This window comes from Pleurodeles waltl, chromosome 8, assembly GCF_031143425.1.
Source record: "Pleurodeles waltl isolate 20211129_DDA chromosome 8, aPleWal1.hap1.20221129, whole genome shotgun sequence".
Taxonomy (NCBI): domain Eukaryota; kingdom Metazoa; phylum Chordata; class Amphibia; order Caudata; family Salamandridae; genus Pleurodeles; species Pleurodeles waltl.
The window spans coordinates 437369559-437393507 of NC_090447.1; the positions used below are offsets into that span (position 1 = coordinate 437369559).

Consider the following 23949-nt stretch of genomic DNA (forward strand, 5'->3'; position numbering starts at 1 on the left):
AATAAAAAGGAAAGAAAGATGAGCATAATCCTTGCCTCCGATCCTGACATAGATTTCCAATTTGCAGATTTCTTGAGCTGTAGCATCCTGACTTTCTTCAACTTATTACCTATTCCCTATAGGTCAATTAATCATGGCAGCTTCTGCACTGAAACATTTTCAAGTCCAGTGTCACTTTTTCACAGAGTATGAAAGAAATCTTAATCAAGAATAAAATATGAAAAACGTTTCAGCTTGGTTATTATAATTAGTGTCTCTGCGAGGCGGAGCTTCCGTCTGCCATTGCTGCCAAGTTCCCCCTGTGAGCCCACTCCCTGCCAGATTTACAGTGATCCCCACTCACGGTAGTATGGGTAAACCGAGCAAACCTACTTCATTCAGTTGAAACTCTTAGGATTTACCCAGTTCAGCTGCCTAGCTAGGCTAAACTATTTTCAACTTCTAAACCATTGAAATCAGAGTACTACCTCTAGATTCCAAATTTCCATTTATACATTGAAATAGGAACACACATTTTATTGAATTTGTTACAGTAACACAAGTATCATTGTGTTCTGTTTGGATAAAGGATAAAACAAATATATATGAGCACATTATGAAAATATTAGAGCCCATTCAAAAAAGGTATTTTGGAGACTGTAAATGGTATTTCGTTATATTACTCTTTGATGTATTTTTACATGACTTTGTGAAATGGCCCTACAACATCAAAAATGGGAATATGTGGATACTTGTCATATACAATTATTTCTTATACAGAGGACTGTACCCTCTTCATGTTTTTGCTAATTATTCAAAGAGGCATTTAAAAGTAGGTGCCTACATGTTTAAATCGAACTAGACAAATTCTAAACGACCTCTACCTCAATTTCGCAAACTATGTATGCAGGTATATAAATGCTGTTGTAAGTAGTTTGTGCTATATTTTCATGGATTGTGTCATAGGTGCTGAATCGCAAAAAGAGGGCAGAAAAGTCCCTGGTGGGTCCCTTATTTCTCTGGTATATTTTTATTTAAGTGGATAATCTGATTTGACTATAACACTGCTAATAATTCACTGATTGCATAGCATTCCATTATTGATGTCCAACAAAGACAAAGGAATCCATTAAAACTTGTCCGGTAATCTTTTATTTTTTCTTTTAACTTTATTTAGTAGTATTATATGCAACTCTAACAAACAACCACAGACAATAACAGAAGCATCTATTATTCTGCATATGATACATACATTAGTAAGGAGCCATGTAAAAAAGGAGAATGAAAAAGGAGTGAAGGGTGAAGTAGCCAAACTAGTCTGGTAATCTTGGGGATACTGTGAGAATTGGTAATTCAGGATGTGGAATTACATTGAAATTAGGCTCAGGAACCTGACTGGTCCCTACAAAACTGGGAATACTCATGAGAATTAGAGATACCACTCAAGCTAGCTACAGTAATTTCCCATTTATCAGGCTGCTGTTTTATGGAAATGTCATTGTTTTTTAACTAAATGCCCAGAAATAACTGATAATGTGGTATTTTTAAAATCCTTGTTTGTAGTTCTTAAAATGGCTGGGAATTACCTAGACCATGAGGACCAAAGTATCCTGTGGGGAAAAAAATGATCCATTTATCGGAATCACACACTCAAAATGTTCTTAAGTTGAGGATTGGGTGAGTGGTCCTCCAGTCTGGTTGCCCAGCTATTGCTATCTCTTCATCCACAGAGCACCACTGGTCTCTGAAAAACCACATAGATATAAAGTACATCAGAGAACAAGTGATTCGATGTTTAAGGTAGAGTAGAGAAGCTGTGACTTGTGGACATATAAAGAAAGTCTACATTTGCATTAGAGGGCTGCTCGAAAGGTTGATTTGCTGATTCAGATCATTGCAAACTAAGAGCACAAAAGTGGAATAGCTGCATACAAAACGTTTAGGTGATGGTTGGCTCCTTGGAGATTGGGATGAGGCAGCTCAGTAGAAACGTTAGTTGCATAGAGAAGGACAAATAGGCATATTCGAGAGAAATCTGAAGATTTGAAAGGATGGTCCCCTTTTAAACACATAAGGGTGACTGGTGTCCCTGAATCATCTAAAAATTCCAAAAAGCTGTGCAACTGATGGAGATCACCAATATCTTCTCCATGTCAAGCTTTGAAAAGCTTGATTGTTTAGCTGGAAATAAAATACACGTCTGGGAGTCCAAGAGAGTAATAGAGCAGTACTTGAACTCATCACCTAGATTTTTTGTATATTTTTTTAAAACTATTTTCTATTGCCAGGTACAATGCACTGCACAATACAACAAGTTGCACATTTAGGAATGGTTACAAATGACATTTAATATGGGCGCAAAATTGAAATCGAGTTTAAGGATGTGATCAGGAGGCCCAGTGCCATCGACCAGGGTATCGGTGTGTATACGCTGTAGCATCGTTTGGTATTTAAGAGATGTAAATGAGTTAACACTTGCTAACTAAAGAGAGCCTAGTCCCCACCTCCCACTCTTTCCCGGAAACTCATCAATGCAGCATTGTCCTGTATGGTTGTTGACCGAGGCTGTCAGTATTTATAAAGTCTGTGATGTCGGGGGGGAGGGAGAGAGAAAGCTAACAATATATTGCACCGTGGGGAGGGAGAGTGGGGGGGTGGGAGTAAGTCAGGAAGTGATGCACCGGGACAATCAGGGGGATGGGAGGTTAGGTGTGATAGGAGTGATAGGAGTCAGTGCATGCAATGGGGCGCAAAGGGGTAGCTGGGTGTGATCTATGATCTGAGATGTGAAGTCTTTGAGGATCGTGTTCCAGTAAGTTGCTAGGGGGAAATTTCTGCAATCCTCATTGTTCCTGTGGAATGCAGTGCTTTCTGTTTGCACCCATTTAATAACTTCACAGCGCCAGGGCGGTATCGAGGGGGAGTGGGTGCCTTCCACTTCATCGCTATTGTCATCTTGGCTAGTTGAGGTGCAAGGTCAGTGAAGCGGGTTGTAGCTTTGCCAGTTGTTGGGGCGAGGAGTCAGGCCTAATACGAACTGTTGAGTAGTGTTGAGCTGCTCCCTTGCCCTTGGTTGGTGAAATTTCGGACATGATAGAATGCCCATTGTGTTGCAAGGGATCTCCTGTCCAGAACATGTGGATCATGTTTGCCTGTCCGATATTTGAGACACTCGTCTGTAATCCGGAGGGCCCCATAGTTTTGGAAAGCTCCCTTGTGTAATCTATGGAGATATCAGAGCTCCTGGAAAGCCATCAGTGTGCCCTTAGCAAATAAATCGTCGAGCGTCGTGATGCCTGCCTCCTCCCACAGCCCCAGCCAGTGCCCAATCATTCTGTATTGACCCAAGAGCACCTAGGTTTTCTGAAACGCATATATTCTAAAATGTTCTTGACTAATCAGGGCATTTTGAACAGACATCTAATATAAGTATAATAAAATAATCCATATTTTATTAGTTTATAAATTGTGTTTGATAAGCTTTAGAATCCAAATTGGTCATAAAAAAAATCTCATGTAGTTTGATATTACTTTTTCTCATGTGTATAAAATGTGGCTCACTTGCTAATGTAAGTCCTGCATACTGTGGCCGTCCTGTCAGTTGATGTATATTTTCTTTCAGTTTAAAATTATGACAATAAACATAACATTACTTTGAAAGTTTAATCTGTATTTGCTAGTTCAATTTCTGCCTCACAATATTTGGTTGAGGTGAAATATATTAACTCCCTTTTTCTTTGATCGTTTGCTGTCGATAATAGTAGTCAAACGTACGTCATTTCTACTCCACCCTACTTATTTTCCACTCAACAAAATGGTGTATTTTTGGAAGAAATGTAAACAATCATTCTGTTTGTGTTTCCCTACTGTTAGCATGTAGTGAGTTAATCACACCATCACTTGATCGGAAGCCAAGTACCTTTGTAGCAGTGAGTGTAACGACACCCCCTCAGGCATTCTGGACAAAGCATGCTCAGACCGAGATCATAGAGGTATGTTTTACACTTGGATGGTAATGTAATGATGTTGCTCCATTTTGGATGTAACTTTACAGTGTCGCTATCAATAGTTCTTTAAAACTAGAAGTGAATGAGTGTGTGCGGTTATTGTTCTGATCATTTCTGTAAAGCAGTTTCTTTCCACTCTATCCCCTATAAGTCTGAGATGAAATTCAACCACTTTAACTTATAGGATATTTAACATTTGGGGGACTGGGTTTCTGCATTTCATGTTAGAGATTTTCAGTTTAGACATTTTTATTGAGACGCAGGAGCATATTTTTGACATGTTAGAGACCTTTCCTTGAAGGTACAATTTTTAACATGAAGAGATAAATGACTAGACAGCTCATTTGTGCCAAATAAATTAACTATAACATGTACAGCAAAACTTTTATTTTTTTTCTAGTTTTATGAATATTGGAATTATTCTGTGACTGAACTGTCAAAAAACTTTTTTCTTGGCCCTACAATCAGTGTTGAGGCCAAGATCCTGGCCAATTTTGTCTGCTTACAGTTTGCATTTTGTTTCTGAAACTGGAACTGTGGTGTCCTAGTTACTTGCACCATAGTAACTGGATACCACAGACTCCAGAATGTAGAACGACAGGAGGTTGGCAGTTGGAGAGAGCCTTGGCTTGGTAGGCTGTTGCTGCTTTGCTCTCCATAAATAAAGTACCTGCATCAGAAGCCTTTCTTACAAATTGGCAACAAGGATGGAATTCTGACAACTGCATTTGCAGGCTGAGTGGCGTTACTGAGGACCTTCATACGGGGAGCAAACCAGCAATCCAGTTTGGATGATCCAGCAGTTGCAGAAGTGGCTGCAGCACGTGAAGCCATCACGTGGACACTGAGCGCGAGTACAATTTAGCTGAGCTGTGGTGCGCAAGTGACAGTTCTGCTTGCGTCTACCCATGTGCGTTGTTAACCCTTGCACTCTCTCCAGACGAGCACCCAGATACGAATTCTTCAGCATTTACGTATGCAACATGCATACGTCACGGCCATCTTTGTTTGGGCTAGCTTCATAACTGGTGACACGCACACCAATATCCTTCAAGTGCGTTAGCTGTGTCTTGTGGCACACAGTGACATGCACACTGCTTTGGTATTTTAATAGTGCTATAGTACACGCATGGAACATCCAACATTGTATGGCACGTACTGGACACAGTGATGCGCACACCTTAGGGACAGTTGTTATTCTGTATATTCTCCCCAAAAATACTTCATATTAGGGAACATTTAAGTATTGATCCTTGTAACATATATGTTCCAGATTAAACAACAGTGTGCATAAGGAGCACAAAAAAAATGTGCACTCAAAATTGCGGTCTTACTCCCCCTGTACCATTTCTTCCTAGACCAGGGGATCCTTTACTAAAGTGGTTGGATTGGAAGGAGTATTTCTTAAATTACTTATCTGCCTGGGAAGAAGAAAATGATGAACAGTTTACACCATCTAGGAAGAAGAAACGTTTATTGCATAGCCTTGGTCCTGAAGACTTACATGTTTACAACCAAATTCAAAAAGAAAGTCAGACAAGCGGAAGATGCAGATATATTCAAAGACGCATTAGAAGATTTAGACGATTATTATGAATCTACCATCTGTGTGGCTATTGACAGATATGCATTCTTCCAGACGAAACAGATGACTAACAAAACAGTAGAAGACCACATAGCCACATTAAAGAAATTAGCTATCAACTGAAAATTTGGTATATTACATGATGATCGTATCAGAGATCAATTAGTAATGCATTCAACAACACCGGTATACAGGAGAAACTGTGGGTGTGTTGTGGCTCTTCATTAAATTAAGTTGTCACAATAGTAAAAAAAAAAAAAAAAAAAAGCAGAAATGTCAAGGAGATGTGGAACGGTGGTTCTAAAAAACAAGAGCAGAGATGAGTCTGTATGTAGAATAAGTATAGCTAAAGTTGAGGAAAATAGAACGGATAAGAAATATGACAAAAATTCTTTAAGGAAGAAAATGCAAAAAAGTAAACATAATCTATAAGACACCGGGCCGATGTGTTTTAGGTGTGGCAACAAAAGACACTTTGCCAGATACAAAAATTGCCCAGCGGTTAGAGCTCAATTACTCTTTGTGGGATTATGGGACATTATGGGAAAGTGTGCAGGAAAACAAAGTGTGACAAATTTATTGTAAAGTGCGTGCTAAGTATGGAGAGAAAAGGTAGTGATGAGCGTGACTCGACTAGTGATAAGTGTGTTAAGTATTGAAGAAGCTGATGCAGTATTACATTTTAACATTAACTCTTAGACTAAACCTAAATGTGATATAAGCATTGGTGGGGTGCACATACAAGTTGTTGTGGATTCAGGATCCCCTTACACCAAAATACAACATTCTGTGTGAAAAGGGAAATTAGCAGCTGTTTAGGGGAGACAGTTGTACCCCACAGATATACAACCTGTCACGTCCACTGGAGAAAAGATTCTCATGGTAGGTTTCAAGGAAGTAGATTTGAGTTTAAGAACAGAATGGCCAAAGGAAAATTATATGTCGCTGATAGGGAACCCTCAGTCCCTGGTTGGATTGACCAGGTTTCTTTAGGTATTATAGTAAACCCTAACACTGGAGACCAAGTAATGTTAGTTAAAGATTACACTAAAAGCCTAGAAGCAGAAGTGAAGGAACAATTTCCAAGTTTGTTCTCAGGGGAAGTTGGAGAATAAAAAGGAATCACCCACAAAATTATATTAAAGGAGGGGGCAGTTCCTGTTTGACACAAGTCAGGAACATACCTATTGGCATAAGATAAAATGTTCTCCAGTATTGTGGTATCTTTCATAGATTCACATGGTTGAATCATTCCCCGTCGTCGAAGTGGGAGTCCCACGGTACATAGAAAGCAATAAATAAATAAAGAAAGAAAAAACTTTTTCTTCCTTTTTTTTTTTTTTTTCCACTGTAGCTAATAGGAAAAAACACATTCAGTTTTGTAACTATCAGCCTCATTAGAAAAAGCCCAAACTTCAGCCAATCAGGCGAGACTACACCTTTAGAATCCTCAGCACAGAGGCTCAGTCTCTCAGATTTTCTACTGCACGTTGTCTGTAAGGGTGTCTCCCTGAGCTCTGCTCAGTTTACTTTCTCTTCAAGAGATATTCTTCAACTTTCACTTTTGTTCTTACTGTAGTACTTCTTCCATCATGTCTACAGCAAGAAAAGGTTTGTTTAGACCTTGTGGGACCTGTGGAAAGTTAAGGCTTCATTGTGAGGACCCTCACAAGGAATGCATATACTGTCTCCATCCAGAGCATAAGGTCAAGGACTGTAAAATCTGCAGGACTTTTCCCAACAAGACTCTCAGAGACAGAGAAGCCAGGCTCTTACTTTGGCTTCAGAAAAGAAAAGCCAGAGAAGCCCTTTCTGAGGAGGACAGCGACTCATCAGTGGCCTCAAAGAAGAGGAAAAGGTCTGTGGAGAGCTTCTCAACCAAGAGCAGTAAGTCAGCCAAGAAGCTGCATGCTTTTAAGGACAGGCCTGAGGAACAAGCTTCAGCATCCAGAGAAATTGGTGGTAAGGTTCGTTCAGAGCCATCTACACCTGCTTCCTCCTCAAAGAAGCTCAAAATATCTTCAGGTTCCCTGCCACCGTAGACGTCCAGAAAATCCACACCGTCGATGACACCGTCTACGAGCGCATCGTCGACGGCAGGTCTTCCTTCATCGACGACAACAGCGATGGCCACGTTTACGGCTCCGTCGTCGCCAATGATTGTTACATCGTCTCCACTGTCATCTACGACTATGACGTCGGTGAGCTTAAAATACAGTCCATAGTCCGCTCACACCTTGAAGATTACAAAGAAACCGTCAACGGGTAAGAAGATAAAATCTCTACCGTCGACACACTCATCGACGGGCAAATTCTGGGGTTCTTCGTCGACGATCCCACCGACGGAAGCAGCGATGGCGACACACCCGTCGACGGCACCCCCGTCGACGGCAGCCCCGTCGACGGAAACATTGCCGGCATTGGCACCGTCGACGGCAACTTCATCGACGCTTACATCACCGATGACGGCTCCACTGACGACGGCTCCGTCGACAAGAACACCATCGACGAACGCGCCGTCGATGGCTCAATTTCCTGATCCTATACCCAAGCATTTTGGAACATCTCCTTACCTACCTCAGAGAATTCTACCAATAAAAAGCAAGTCTTCTCTCCTACTTCCATCCCATACATCACCTAGTAAGGTTACACCAGTACCTCCGCAACATCTCTTTGCTGACGAGGAGGAAGAAGATGATGTGTATTCGGGTGATGTTTTTTTCCCGGTGGCACGTAGCCCCCCTGAAATACGGATTAAGTGTCAGGAGGAGGATGAAGAAAAAAGTGACCAGCTTTATTTAGATCAGTAGCGGCAGAGTCACCTGCAGCCTCAAGAGCAGCAGGAGCAGACGGTTCAGATGCCTGTCTCTTTGATAGCTAACCTACAGCAAATGATGCAGGACTATTATTCTAGATTTCCTCCACCTGGCTCCTCTACCCCGGTGCAACCTCCGCATACACCAATATCCACCCCTGCTCGACCATCTGAATCTAATGAACCTATCCCAGGTCCTTCATCTGGACAAGATGTTGATCCACCTTCATCTGAGGATGAGCAGGAAGAAGGTGAAATTCAGGACACTGACTCAATTATTCCAGAATGGGATGAATATCAAATTCAAACACCATCTCCTTCTACGCCTCCACCAGTAGACTCTCCACCGCAGGATATTGGTGGTTTTCATAGTGTGATGGAACGAGCTGCAGAAAGATTTCAACTGCCAATAACATCAAAGCAGTCAGACTGTTTTCTATATGACTTCAAGGAGGATACTAGGAAGTCAGTAAGAGCTATACCCATTGTTGATTTCATTTGGGAAGAGGGCCTTAAGGTCATGCAGACGCCATCCTCCATACCAGCAGTATTACCGAGGCCTGAGAAAAAATATAAAGCACCAGACAATTCTCCAGCATGTTTGACCCTAAACCAGACTCAGTCATATCACAGGCAGCTCAGAGAAGGTCTAGAAATCCATCTGCATCTTTGACTGCCCCCCCAGATAAAGAAGGACGTCGGTTGGATTCGATTGGGAAAACATTTTCAACGATGGCGGCCACTACAGTTAGAGCAGCAAATTCCCTAGCAATCCTAGGAAGGTACGACCGCCAGATGTGGTCCGATATGTCGCAGTTTATAGATATGTTACCTGAAGATAGTAGAGCAGAAGCACGCAAGATTTTACAGGAGGGTGAGAAGATCTCGGCTGAGATAATAGACTGCGCCATAGACGTCTCGTCTACAGGTTTCCGCCAGTTAGCCGGAGCGGCCGTACTCAGGCGTCAAGGGTGGCTGAAAGCTACTTCGTTCAGACCAGAGGTACAAATAAAGATCCTGGACATGCCGTATGATGGTGAGCTTTTGTTCGGCAAGCATGTAGATGATGCGTTGCAATCTATTAAAACAGACACTGAGACAGCCAGATCTCTGGCAACATTGCAATACAAAAGACAGCCCTTTCGGGGAGCGAGAGGGAGAGGATCCTTTTCTTATAGAGGCGGAGCGCATCAGTACCGTCAATACTCCTCTTACCAGTGACAGTTTCGTTCCACCTTTGGCCAGCAACAGCCACATTCCTTTAGACAACAGTCATCCACACATTTCAGACAGCAAGCGAGAGGAAAGTCGACTTACAAAGCCAAAGAGGCAGCAAGAAGGCACTGACCTTCATCAGATTCCTGCATCCAACCCCTAGATCAACACTCTAATAGGGGGCAGAATTTCCAAGTTTCTCCATCAGTGATCCAAAATTACTTCAGACAAATGGGTGCTCGATATTGTCAACCGAGGACATACACTAGAATTCAATCAGCCTCCCCCTCATGTACCACCAAGAGGTCCCCCACCGGCCCATCTCAGCGAACTTCTGGCACAGATTGCTATCTTAATGGAGAAGGGAGCAATAGAGATCGTACCATAGTACCAGAGGGGAACAGGTTTTTACTCCCGCTTCTTCCTTATACGGAAAAAGACAGGAGACTGGAGACCTATTTTAGAGCTTCGTTCTCTCAACAAATACCTCAAGAAGCAATCTTTTCGCATGATCTCCCTTCAAGACGTCCTACGCCTACTCAACAGGGGGGATTTTATGACATCCTTAGATCTCCAGGACGCATATTTCCACATCCCCATTCACCCCAGTCATCGGAAATTCTTACGATTCAGGGTTGCAGGCACTCATTACCAGTTCAGTGTTGCCCTTTGGCCTCAGGTCGGCCCCAAGAGTATTCACCAAAGTTTTGGCACCAGTTGCAGCCCACCTCAGGCAACTAGGGATACAGGTGTTCCCGTATTTAGACGACTGGCTAATAAAGGCACGAACAACGCCAAAAGCTGCCAGGGACACGAAGACATGTCTATCTCTTTTCGGGACATTAGGGTTGACAGTCTATTACCCCAAATCTCATCTAGATCCTTCCCAGAACATCACCTTTCTAGGAGCCGTCTTGGACACAGTCCAAGCAAGAGCCTTTGCTTCACACAACAGACGAAAGAGACTTCAAGATCTAGCAACACGTCTCAGCAAAAAAAGGTCCGCTTCTGTTCGGACTTACAAGTCTTTTCTGGGGATGCTTTCGTCTTGCATTCCATTGATAGAAAACTGTTGTCTGCATATGAGAACACTTCAACAGCAATTAGACAGTCAATGGATACAAATAGAAGGATCTTTCGACAATGTAATTCAGATAACCCCATCAGCAAAACAAGCTCTCAAATGGTGGAAGGATACCCCCCTCATCTCAGAAGGTCTCTCATTCCTGAAGGACAAGCCAGTGCATATTATAACAACAGATGCATCCTTAGAGGGATGGGGCGCACATTTGCAGGACCTATCAGTGAGAGGGAAATGGTTCACTCAGGAGTCGACTCTTCACATAAACGTATTAGAGTTAAGAGCAGTTTCCTTGGCACTCAAGTCCTTCCTCACGAACATCAGGGGTTCCTCAGTCTTGATAACAACAGACAATACCACAGTCATGCATTACCTCAACAAACAGGGGGGCACGAAATCGCAGGCATTGTCCCTAGAAACACAGAAACTGTGGCATTGGGGGATTCAACATTGGATATCCATCAGAGCAGAGCATCTCCCCGGCACCACCAACACCTGGGCAGATGCCTTAAGCAGGACTCGAACCAGTTGCCACGAGTGGGCACTCAATCAGTCAGTTCTCGACCGCCTCTTTCGTCGTTGGGGCAAGCCCAGTCTGGATCTGTTCGCGACCAGAGACAACAAGAAATGCCAACACTTCGCAAGCTGGCGACCGCAAAAGGGATCAAAGGGGAATGCGTTTTTGATCAGATGGTCAGGGATTTATGCATACGCTTTTCCCCCGCTTCCACTAATCCCGAGACTTCTGCAGAAAATGAAGAGGGAGCCATGCAGACTACTATTAATTGCTCCCAAATGGCCACGCCAGTTTTGGTTCACAGAACTTCTATTACTCTCGGAGCAGCCTCACATACGACTGAGAACGCTGCTGGATTTGTTGACAACGAATCAGGGGCAGGTCTGTCATCCCAACCCGACATCTCTTCGATTATCAGCCTGGCTCCTGAATTCTATGAATTTGACGGCCTAGATATCCCTTCAGATTGCAGGGAGGTTCTTGCCTGTGCCAGGGTTCAGTCTACAAACAGGACATATAAGTTCAAGTGGAAATGATTTTGCATATGGTGTTCAACTTCCAACGTTCATCCTCTAAAGTCCTCTCCTGAACAAATTCTACCATATCTGTTGCATTTAGCTAAATCAGGCCTTTCCCATTCGTCTATCATGGTTCACCTTGCTGCTATATCCCGTTTCCGACGAACATCTCATTCACCATCTTTATGGTCATCCAGGATAATAAAGCAATTTCTTAAGGGATTGTTCAGGATGTTTCCGCCGATTCACCGTCCTCCACCTCCGTGGCATTTGAATATTGTGCTCTCCCAATTAATGAAGTATCTGTTTGAACCCATTCATAAGGCAGACCTCATATACATTTCTTTAAAAACAGCCCTCCTTCTGGCCCTGACCTCAGCGAAGAGGGTTAGTGATATCCAGGCTTTCACAGTCTCACCAATTTCCAGTTTCCTCCAATTCAAATCAGAGGTGGTCATTTTGAGAACTAATCCAAAATGTATCCCCAAGGTTCCATCGACTTTTCATCTAAATGAGCCGGTGGTTTTGAGAAAAAAAATTCCAAATCCGCAAACTCCAGCGGGAGCGCGCATTACATTCTCTAGACATTAAACGATGTTTAAAATTCTATATACAAAGGACTAGCAGTTTCAGTAAATCTGAGCAACTGTTTATTAGTTATGGACGGATCAATAAAGGCAAGGCCGTTACTAAGCAAACCATAGCGCACTGGATCTCTTCTGCCATTCAACTCTGCCATCAGTTAGCAGGGAAACCATTATCATCCAATGTCAGAGCGCACTCCACTAGAGCGGTATCCACTTCGGCAGCTCTATTCGCAGGAGTCCCTCTGAGCCAGATCTGCAGAGCGGCAACGTGGACACGTGCCCACACCTTCACCCAGCACTACTGCCTGGAAGCTACTGACAGAATGGATGCCGTGGTAGGACAAACAGTGTTGCATAATTTATTTGCATAAGGTGAGCCAATATTCTCTTTACCCTCCATCCTCTATGTATTGCCAGACTAATATTTTCATGTAGATATATCTATGTGTATATGTATATATTCAGATATATATATATACAATTTTTTAGAAGCTTGATTAACATATTTTAACTACCTATATGAGTCCATATAGGATGAATTGTGAGCAGGCATGCGTCTGGTGTTTCAGAACTCAACCATCTTTCTTACTGCTGACTACTCTGATTCAAGCATGTGAATCTATGAAAGATACCACAATACTGGAGAAGAAAATAAGTTACTTACCTGTAACTGTGGTTCTCCAGTATTGGTGTCTTTCATAGATTCACATGTGACCCACCCTCCTCCCCATGGGGGCTCACCTCTTTAATTTTCATGTAATCACTAGTGCGGAGAAATCTGAGAGACTGAGCCTCTGTGCTGAGGATTCTAAAGGTGTAGTCTCGCCTGATTGGCTGAAGTTTGGGCTTTTTCTAATGAGGCTGATAGTTACAAAACTGAATGTGTTTTTTCCTATTAGCTACAGTGAAAAAAAAAAAGGAAGAAAACGTTTTTTCTTTCTTTCTTTCTTTCTTTATTTATTTATTGCTTTCTATGTACCGTGGGACTCCCACTTCAACGACGGGGAATGATTGAAGCATGTGAATCTATGAAAGATACCAATACTGGAGAACCACAGTTACAGGTAAGTAACTTATTTTCTTATGAAGGAATTGGAGTTGCCGGAAAAATTTAATATCATTGAACCGGTGGAAAGTGCAGAATGGTTGGCTCCGCTGGTAGTGGCTCGTAAATCGTATGGTCAGTCCCGCCTTTTCATTGACCTTAGGGAACTGAACAAAAATATTGTTATTGACAACTTTCCCCTACCTAAAATTGATGAATTGTTATCTCAATCCAAAGGTGCAAAATGGTTCTTTACAGTAGATTTAACTTCAGCCTACTCTCGGGTCCAGTTACAGACATCACGCAGAAACCTCACTGCTTTCGTCACTCCGTTTAGATGCTGTAGGTTTGTTCGCATGCCATTCCGTCTAGCATCAGCGGAAGCTGTTTTTCAGTACTTGATGTTCAAATTGTTTAAGGGGATAAAAGGAGTAATTTATTTTTAAGATGGCATACTGGTTATGGGTCACAACAGAGAGGAGCATGATCACAAACTCAAGCTAGTTTTGAAGAAGGTAGCTTATATGGGATTGATAGCTGAACTAAAGAAGTGCAAATTTGCAGAGAATCCAGTAACCTACCTTGGCCATGAAGTAGGTAGTGAGGGTATTACACCCATGAAAAACATTATTAAAGCAATTAGCAATTCACCTGCATCCAAGGACGAAGTGAGATCCTATTTGGTACCCTTTGGAATTTTATGCTAAGTTTGTTGAGAACTTTGCTTGAAAACTCATAGATTGAGACAGTTATTAAAAGTATCAAATTTAATTGGGATGAGCAATTGCAAACAGATTTTGAGATTATTAAACAAGACATTTGCAATGCCAGTAATTTGCGGGGTTTCAAAATTGGAGCACACAGCATTGTCACCACAGACGCTGGTGGGAAAGGCCTTGGGGCAGTACTTGCACAAACATCTGAGAGTGGAGATGAATGTATGGTAGCTTTTGCCACCCGTTCATTGTCACCAGCAGAAGATACATTTTCGGTAATTGAGAGAGAGATGTTAGCAGCAGTGTGGGCCATGGAAAATTTAGGCAGTGCATATGGGGGTCAAGATTTACTCTTAAGAACAGACCACAAGCCACTGGTGAAGGTACTTACTTTAGATCCCATTTTGAATGAACAGGGAATATCTAACCATATAATTCTGGTAATGGACGACTACTCAAAATGGCCAGAGATAATGGTAACGGAGAAAATTGAAACAAAAGAGATGGTTGCATTTTCAGAAAGCTTGTTTTTAAGAGAAGGTATTCCCAAGTATGTGTTGAGTGACAGTGGCCTACAATTTATGTCAGAGAGATTTGGGAAGTTCTCAAATAGGAATGGGATCATTGGTAAAAGAACCCCGATTTATCATCCTGCCAGGAATGGAATAGTGGAACGGTTTAACAAAGTAATAATGGGTAATATTCAAGCTCCATCATCGCGGGTAAAGATTGAGAGAAGGAACTGAACAGCACTATTTGGGTGTATGGAATAACCCCCACAGGAATTGGATATAGTCTGTTTAGAATTTTAAGGGGGAGAGAACCTTTCACTAAAGACAATCTAGTTTAGAAGGATAAAAAGATGTTTAATAAATGGTCACCTTATGAAGTTAAAAGGAACATGCTGAAAATGCAAGATTTTTATAAAATGCATTATGATAAGAAATATGGTGTCAAAGAAGAAGTGCATTTGTTTCCAGGTGATTCTATAATTGTAAGGTATTTAACAGTGTACCTATTATAATATTAATTAATTAATTAATTAATCTTTATTTCGGCCATAAAAGATGTACACAAAAAACACACATATGAACATGTAAAACCATCAAGGGAAAGTAAACAGGAAACACATCAAATAAAAGACCATACAATTAGAATAAAAACTTAAAGTTAGATAGGAGCCTGCAACTTTAAAATACGGGTGCGAATATGCCAGACATTGGTAAGGAATTTGGCTAGTGCAAACACAATTGGACCTGAAACATCAGTTTTTAAAATTCTGTACACCGGGAGGTACTCCCTAAAACCAAGGTTTCTAATAAGTGGTAGGAGCCAATATTTCCTGGCGGCCTTGTAAGTTGGACAAAACAAGACCACATGCAGATCGCTTTCCTCTGCTCCCACACATGTCGGACATAGCTTGGTAGATGGCAGTGTTGACCAGGAGCAGGTGTAAGATCGCAGAGGCAATGTGCCATATCTCCATTGGAGAAAAAGCTTCCTGGCCAGCACAGGAGACATAGCATCCAGAACCCTCTCCAAGCGGTATGAGTCCTTGCTTTGCGCGAATACAGATGTTAATGACCCCTCATTCTTGCAGTCTAGGGCCATAGCTAATTTCTGCTCGTGGTAAGCACTGACCAAAGCTCTTCGTGGGATCCTTAGTGAGGCGTTAGCTGGATCCGACCACAGGTCAGGGAGGCCCAATCCCATACAGGACTTTTTTATATATTTTATCCACGGGATCTGTAGAGCTTTAGGGTGGGTTAAAAACTCCCTCAGTTCCGCCCTATAAGAAGAGAGTTCTTCGGTGCTCCATAGCCTTCGCCAGAAGACTATGGGTCTGAGACCTAATTCATCTGCTATTGGTCTCAGACCCAGATCCATCCTCAGGGGGAGGAGCGGAGTACTGGACGGAAGTGCTACTATCTGTCTAATAAAGTTGTTCTCAGTTATAGACAAACTGCAGGAAGCTGTGTGACCCCACAGTTCCGCCCCGTACATCAGAGCTCCTCTAGCCTGTGCCTTGTATATCTGGATAAGCGGCCCCAGCGGTCGATATGTGGAGCTTCTCATCAACCGAGCAATGCCGCCAGTGGTCTGCACTAATTTAAGATTAACCCTAGTCTGGTGAGTTCCCCAGGACATGGTTTCATTCAACGTTACACCTAGATATTCAAAGGTGGAGACTCTCTCTAACCGTGAAGCTCCCAGTAAGGGGTTCGGGCGTGATCTTGGGGTTGGGTTCATAACCATAAACTTGGTTTTGTTAGCATTGATTTCTAACCCCCTATCTGTGCAAAAAGCCACAAAAGAATCAAGGATCCTCTGTATCCCCATGGGGGTTTTGGACAGCAGCAGGGTGTCATCTGCAAACATGATTGCAGGCACCCTGCTGCCATTCAATTTTGGGGCATCAGTGTATTCAGTTCCATTGAGATGGGCGATTACCCCGTTGACGAAGAGGCAGAACAGGGTCGGTGCCAATACACAGCCCTGTCTAACCCCCCTGTCAACGGGGAATCTGTCCGTTAATTCCCCGTGTTTCCCGCACCTGACCCGGGCATAGTTATTATGGTGCAATCTCTTTAAAATTATCAGGATGTCTGGGGGGACCCCCATCTCAGCCAGAACACTCCAGAGTTTCCCTCTGGGCACGAGGTCGAACGCAGCCCTCAGGTCAACAAATATAGTGTATAAACTACCCCCTTCCAATATTGCTGCCCTCCAATAGATAACGTTCAGACAAAAAACCTGGTCCACTGTAGAAACTCCCTTTCTAAATCCCGCCTGATACGGACTGAGGGCACCCGTTTCTTCCACCCAGTCCTGAAGCCGATTCAGCAGTATCCTGCCAAACAGCTTCTGTGACACGTCAATTAGACTGATTGGTCTGTAGTTGGCTGGGAGCAGGGGCGAGCCCTTTTTAAATATAGGAACCACCTCTGCCCCCAGCCAAGTACTCTGAATTTCCATGCCACACAAAACTCCATTAAACACTGCAGCCAGATAGGGGGCCCAAACACCGGGCTCCTGCTTGAACAGGTCCCCGGGCAGGCCGTCCAATCCTGGCGCCTTTCCAGCTTTAAGTCCCATTAGTGCTACCTTCACCTCCCCCACTGTTATCAAATCCCCGCCATACTCTACCAGTCCAGTACCAAAATCAATCTTAGTTTCTCCCTGCTCGGAACTGTAGAGAGACTGGAAGTGTGCCTGCCACACCCCTGCTGCAATATTTGGTTCTATTGCCCAATGGAGGTTCCCCGACCCCCCGTTTACTACTCTCCAAAACATTCGGTGGTCTCTTGTTGCGAGGGAAGTGGTAAGCTTCTCCCACTGGTTCTCCTCCCATTCGGTTTTAGCATGAATGACCAGTTTTTTATAAGCCCGTCTACTTTCTCGCAGCTTCTCTCTATCTGTTCCCTCCTTGATGCATCTGAGGAGTTCTCCCTTTGCCTTCCTGCAGACTGCATTGTACCATAAGGAGTTATGATGTTGGATCCTCTTCTGATTCTGGACCCTGGTAAAAAGCTCAGAGGCCGCTCCCTTTATAAGGTCCTCATGAGCCTGGTATAATTTCTCATGGTGGACTATATTGCCCACATCGTTGGCTAGCTCTCCCACTTTTTTCAAAATGGGGATTAAACCTGCGTAGAGCTTCGAAAGTTTCACTTGGCTCGTAGCTAGTTTATCCCACCTGATTCTTCTCCTGTTATTGTCTAATAGTAGTTCAGGTTTGGACTCCCCCATGGTTGTTATGGAGGCCTTTGGCCCAGGATGGCTAAGATCGAGTTCAAGGGCGTTATGGTCACTATCCAGTCTCTCCACCACCCTAAAGTCCAGGATAGAAGACCAGTTCACTATCTGTACAAGAGCATAGTCCAAGCGGGACTCTCTTCCCACTCTGTTGTACGTGGTTTTGCTTGGTACATCAGACTTAATACGTCCATTGCAGGCTCTAATTCCATGCTTTAGGGTGAGAGCAGTAATCTGCAAAGCCACAGGCGTCCATGCCTTTGGGGAAGGTGCTACAACAGAGGGTACTGACCACCTGAACTCTTCTTCCATAGGAAATCCCTCTACGAGACCGACCAACGGCTCGAAATGGGAATTTAAATCCCCTCCCACTATGTAAGGGATATCTCTTGGCATTTCCGCTAAATATACTGAAAGCTCCTCTATAGTGGGGGATTCACGCGAAGCTCCCACTGGCCTGGAGTAAATATTTATCAGGGCAAGTTTCGCTAGGTTCGGCCAGGCTAATAAAACCACTAGGATATCATCTGATGGCACCGGTAGGCGTGAAGCCTGACATCCTAAGTGGGAAGCCACCCAAGTTGTGAGTCCACCAGAGGGGCGGCCCTTACCCTCCCACCTAGCCGGGATGGAAAATGACTCGTAACCTTGATGGTTGTAATCTTCCCTTGCCCAAGTCTCTTGGAACATGCAAACATCCCCGGACTCAATGTAAGTTATCCAATCTTGGGTGCCCAGTTTGCTGGCTAAACCAGCCACATTCCACCAAATTAGTCTCATGTGCGCTGGAGAAGCCACAGAACAGATTGCAGGGATGGAGTGGGGGGAAGAGCCAGTACCAAAGCCAGAAACTACACCAATTACTCTAACAGGGTCATTTTCAGAAGTGGGTTCAGCCGGATCAGGCAGTTTACTGGAACCATTATCCAAGGTCACAGGATTTGAGTTCGGGTTTGGGGGCAGTCAGTCCACACCATCCAGACCATTCAGACAATTAAAACGATTGTGGTCCAAAAAGGGAGTCTCCGAAGGTCGATAAACTGGATGTGGAGCATATCCCCTGTGTCTAGATCTTCGTTCCACCATTGTCCAGTTACCTTGTGACAAGTCATGGTGCAAGCGAATGGGAGGGAAAAAGAAAGAAACTGGCAAAGTCTGTATGGTAGAATCCAGTGATCTATTTGACCCAGCACAAATGTATAGTACTGTTCCAGGGTCTCGAAAAGACACAATGATACAGTCCCCTGCTATTGATTTCCCCGACTTCCCCAACCATGGTACCCTTCTTACCATAATGATCTCATTGTTGAGGTGAGCTGGAAGAGGTCTGTTCCAATTCAACCATTTAATGGTTTTCCTCTTGAGTGAGTGATAGTTCTCATTTTCACCCAAGTCTAGAGAGGGAACACCAGCCAACACCACCATGAGGCTGTTAGCCTCTGGTGGTAAGTCGGGTCCTCGTGGTCTAGGGGCAGGCTTACCAGGGAGTATACGTTGGAGTGCTGGGCCATCTGTTTCTGATGGTAGGATGTTAGAGTTAGTAGGTAAAATTGGAACTGGGATAGCCATAGGTGGCTGTAAAAGAGGGGCGGCAGTGGTGCCCAAGGGAGGCCCCGTGTGGATTGGTGGGTTTTGTATATTGGGAAAGGTTCCTATTGGTAGATTGGACTCAGTGGTTCTACTCTGTTTGTTGTCCAAAATTTTCAGGGTGGTTAAAGTTGCCTCCAGAGTGGTCAGCCTGAATTCTATTTTCTGCAAGCTCTCGCTAATGGGCAACAAGAGTGATCTAATTAAAGATTCAATGCTCCCCAAAGAGCTACCGGGAAATAATGTGTTAAGTGGGCTCTTCCCTTTGTCGCTAATGGAAGCAGTGGTAATAATATTAGTACCCTTGGGGGGAGTAGCCTTCTGCACATTAACTAAAGGCCTGTCCAACATAGGTACGGACTTGAGTGACTTTCCAAAATCAGAGTGGGGGATCTTTTTCTTCCCCTGACCACCCCTCATCTTCCTTCTGCGTTTATTTGGTGGTAGGTCATACACCTCTGCCACCACAGTTTGCTTTAGCTTATTAATCTTGATTTTGGCTCTGGTGTGTGTTTGGGTGAATAAGTCAACTGCCGAACTACTGGCAACTAATAGTGGAGTGGTGTCCGTAGTTTGTTTAGGAGGTGGGCCAGAAATGGAAGAACTATCCCGGAGTAATAGGGGAACGTCTTCTTGGGATGAAAGATCCGGGCTGCCATTGAGGGAACCTTCCTCTTGGGAGATAGGATAGGGAGTTATGTCACTGAGGGGCCTATTTTTCAAGTGTTCAATCGAGCGACGACGCTCTGTCCTACGCATCTCCAGAGAGGTTTCGATTCCCCCATCACCCTTTACCGATTTAAAGTAATTGTCCAGAGTCCCAGTGTTGGCTCCCCCCTCCTTCGCTGCTGTTCCACCTAGGGCTGATGATGTCATACCCAGAACCTTTTTCGCATACCAAGTAGGATCAAGGAAATGCAGGTGAAAGAGAGTGGGCCCAGCCCAGCCTCCTGCGTGCCCTGACGGCCACAGACGGTCCCGCCCTTGTCCCGGGCTTATCCCCGGGCGCTCCCGCGCGCTCCCGCGACGCGGAAGTAGCTGTTTGAATTTATAAAAGAAAAGTTAAGCTATGAGTGGGGCGGGGCTTGCAGGGAGAGCGGCCAGGTGACAGGAGGCGCGGGTTAACAGGACTGCTGGGAGACGTAGTCCTGTCCCGACGCTCGCAGCCCTGCACTCGCCCAGTCCCTCACTGAAACTGTCCGTAGGTTTTGCACAAGCGGCTCTCGCGCCGCAGCGGGACCCGCGAAGCGGGTACCGCAAGAAGTAGAGGAGAGTCCAAAGGCAAACCAGCAGCAAACAGCAAGTCCAACGGTATCCCAGGGGAGTGGAGCTCAGAAGTGGTTTTTCAAGCTGTGAGTGGGACGTAGTCCTGTCCCGACGCTCGCAGCCCCTGCACTCGCCCAGTCCCTCACTGAAACTGTCCGTAGGTTTTGCACAAGCGGCTCTCACGCCGCAGCGGGACCCGCGAAGCAGAGGAGAGTCCAAAGGCAAACCAGCAGCAAACAGCAAGTCCGACGGTATCCCCTGGTTATGGTTTCCCAATTGCTTTTAGATGTGAGGCTTGTGCGTTTCCTTGGCCAAAGGAGGGAAACTTTGAAACTAATATAATTGACCAGCGTCTCCTGCACTCCGGCTTCCGAAAGACGCTCCGCAGATCCCCAGGCGGGGATATTTATTTTTGATAGGGAAATGTTAATTTGGGCTTCAACAAGGCAACTATGGTCAAGAAGAGAGGACTGGGGGTCACTTCTAAGTTTAACTTTTGTCTGAAACTCATTCACTTGTGACTGACTACGTCTCCGTACTAACAAAGATGTAATCAGTGACTATTGCTTCTTATACAGAGTGATAGCCTTTCTAATGGTCAATCCCATGGAGTGGCTAGAGTGTGTTTACGGCATGCTACATTCAAATTTGTCTAGATTGGAACTAACAAGCCACATTTGCTGAAAAGCACGCCTGCCTGATAGATGCCACACTTCATCAAGGCCTGCATTACGTTATTTCACCACATTGTGCTTCCATTGCCACACTCCTTCTTTCTCTAGAATCTAATGCAATTGATCCTGCTACCGAACTTCCATAGCTCCTTTCATGACCTAACAATTTCACTCTGTCCTTTCTCTGTGCTACTGCCAGGAGCTGGTTAGAAGGGGTCGATATTGCAATGTAATCATTGATTTAGATTTCGGCGGATGGGTTACTCCGTCACAATGGTAACAGGTATCCCGTCTGCCAAAATATAAATCCCATTATTTCCTATGGAATTTATATTTCGGCGGATGGGATATTCGTCACTGTTGTGATGGAGTAACCCATCCACCAAAATCTAAATCCGGCCCTGAGTAAAGTCAGTGCTGGAATTGGGTGGGAACGCATGGGAATTGAGTTTAAGCCGTGACTCTTTAGCTGACGCTCAGTTCCCCCTCAAAAATGCATGTGTCTATCCCTGCTGACAATGGATTGAAACGGAAGGAAATTGCCTGGTCAGAGTTTGAAAATGTAATGCATATATTCAGCCTGCTATGGATCTGTGGTTAACTCACTAGATACCTGACATTGACTTTGTTCTTAGGCTTTGCTCTTCTACGCCACTCTCCTCTCTGTTGCTTACTGTCTCCAGTTATTAGGTTTCTAGGCAGATGTATTTCCAGTTCCAGCAGATGTTTGAAGGTAGATTCAGAATTAGGACAAGGTTTAGGGGTACATAGAACACTGTTCTCCTTCCACTGCCTGTAGTACTGTGAAACATCTTAATGCAGCACCCAGTGCCCCATAAAATCCGCCCCTTAACACAGGCATAATGGCCCACTTATTGCCTGCCAATTGCTGGACTTGTTCGTTTTAATATTTCCACCATTTAGACTTTGGTTACCTAAATTAAGATACTTTAATTTTCTTTTAGCAATGTCTTTTTTTTCCAAATGTTCTGAATGGTTGTTTTCTGTGTGAAACTTTGAAACCTATAAAGAAGACGTGTTGCGGTTCTTTTTACCACAACTCTAATAGAAGTCATTGGATACAGTTCAGATTTTCTTACTTTATTGTAACAAAGGAAGCTTGCAGTAAATCTGTAAGAGCCTTTCTTCTTTTTTACAGCTGTGGAGTTTTCTGGGCGTTATGCTTCCTTTTTTTTTGTATTACTTAATGTGCATTTTCGTTAGACATCCTGATTACGTGTAATGTTTAATATCTCTTACAAAACATCGATGATTTGTATATTTGTTGAAAGGTAAGCTTGTCAGAATTTCTGAAGGGAGAGGTATCGTGCCTGACAACTTGAGTCCATACCTCTCTTCTATATCCAAACCCCATCCACCAGTATTTTTGTTTCCAAAGGCAGCGTGAACGTTTCAGTTTAAAATTGGGAAACATTTGATCCTTCTGGGGGCAATCTGGTGCTCCCTAACAGCTAGTGATCTTGCGAAATGTTTTAGAAATTGTTGGCCCACCACCCGGCCCTGCCAGCCACAAAGATTCGAGCACCTCAGCTTTAATTAAAGTCATGCTTTGCTTTGGGGTAATGCTACCAAGATTTGATACATTGAATATGTGCCTACACCTTACTTTATTTGGCAACTGAACAAAGGTCTGAGTCTTGGCGTTACAAGTTGGCACTTAAACGCCCAGCTTAGTCTTTGGTTAAATTCCAGTTGGGGAAATCGAGAAAAGAAGTAATTTCCTTAACCACACACAGGGCTGGGCGGTGTACTGCGTCACGGCACTCGAGTACACTCGCAATTTGCACGCCTTGATATATTTTACACTAATATATGCCTTTATCCGTCTTTCGTTTCAGGGAACAAGTAATCCTATATTTCTGAGTAGTATTGCCTTTTTCCAAGACTCTCTTATAAATCAGATGACACAAGTCAAGCTTTCTGTTTATGATGTCAAGGACAGGTCGCAGGGAACCGTGAGTACTGCTGCGTTCTTAAGTGTAACATATCGGCGTATGCTGGAATGGAATTACATTTTGCAGTGCTGTGTTTTCTGTTGATTTTATTGCTTAACTTGAATTCATGGTTTGGCATGGGACAAGAATCAAGCATGGTAGTAAAAACACTAGAGTCGCCATAACGTTGTTTTTGTCATGTTTTAAGAACAATCCTTTTCTTCCCTTTGAACTATGAATGCACAGTCACATCAGCACCACATCGCATGTAGCCTCTAGAAGAGGACATTCTTGGGAGCGGGGTGAGAAAGGTGTTTGTTTCCTTACAGCTTTAAGAATCTACATAATACAGACACAACCCGAATTCAGATGAAATTTGGTTATTTCGTAATTTGCTCCTCAAATACTAATTCTCCAGTTCATCTGTATCTCAGTAAAACTTGCAAGCGAGCTAAAGCCAGAGCCAACATTTCTGTCCAGCTATAAATAATTGGACATTAAAAAAGAGACCCGTTTCAACTCATGCTCCTGAACCATTTGGGAATTTTATTTTCTGTGAATGTGACAGCAGTTCCATTTATCAACCCTAAACTTGCATTGAATTTTGCTTCAAAGGCGGCAAGTGCTTAAGCTGCAGTTTCTAAAA

The 23949-nt window shown here is 43.7% G+C and overlaps 1 protein-coding gene across 37 annotated transcripts in view; it reads left to right on the forward strand.

Moving 5' to 3' along the window:
* The window catches only part of INPP4A (inositol polyphosphate-4-phosphatase type I A), a 997999-nt gene that overhangs the window by 562618 nt on the left and 411432 nt on the right, over positions 1-23949 (forward strand). For all 37 annotated transcript variants that reach the window (XM_069204338.1, XM_069204341.1, XM_069204354.1 and 34 more), the window contains 2 exons: positions 3853-3971; positions 23208-23324. In XM_069204338.1, the coding sequence (XP_069060439.1) occupies positions 3853-3971; positions 23208-23324 (236 nt within the window). The remainder of the gene's footprint in view (positions 1-3852; positions 3972-23207; positions 23325-23949) is intronic.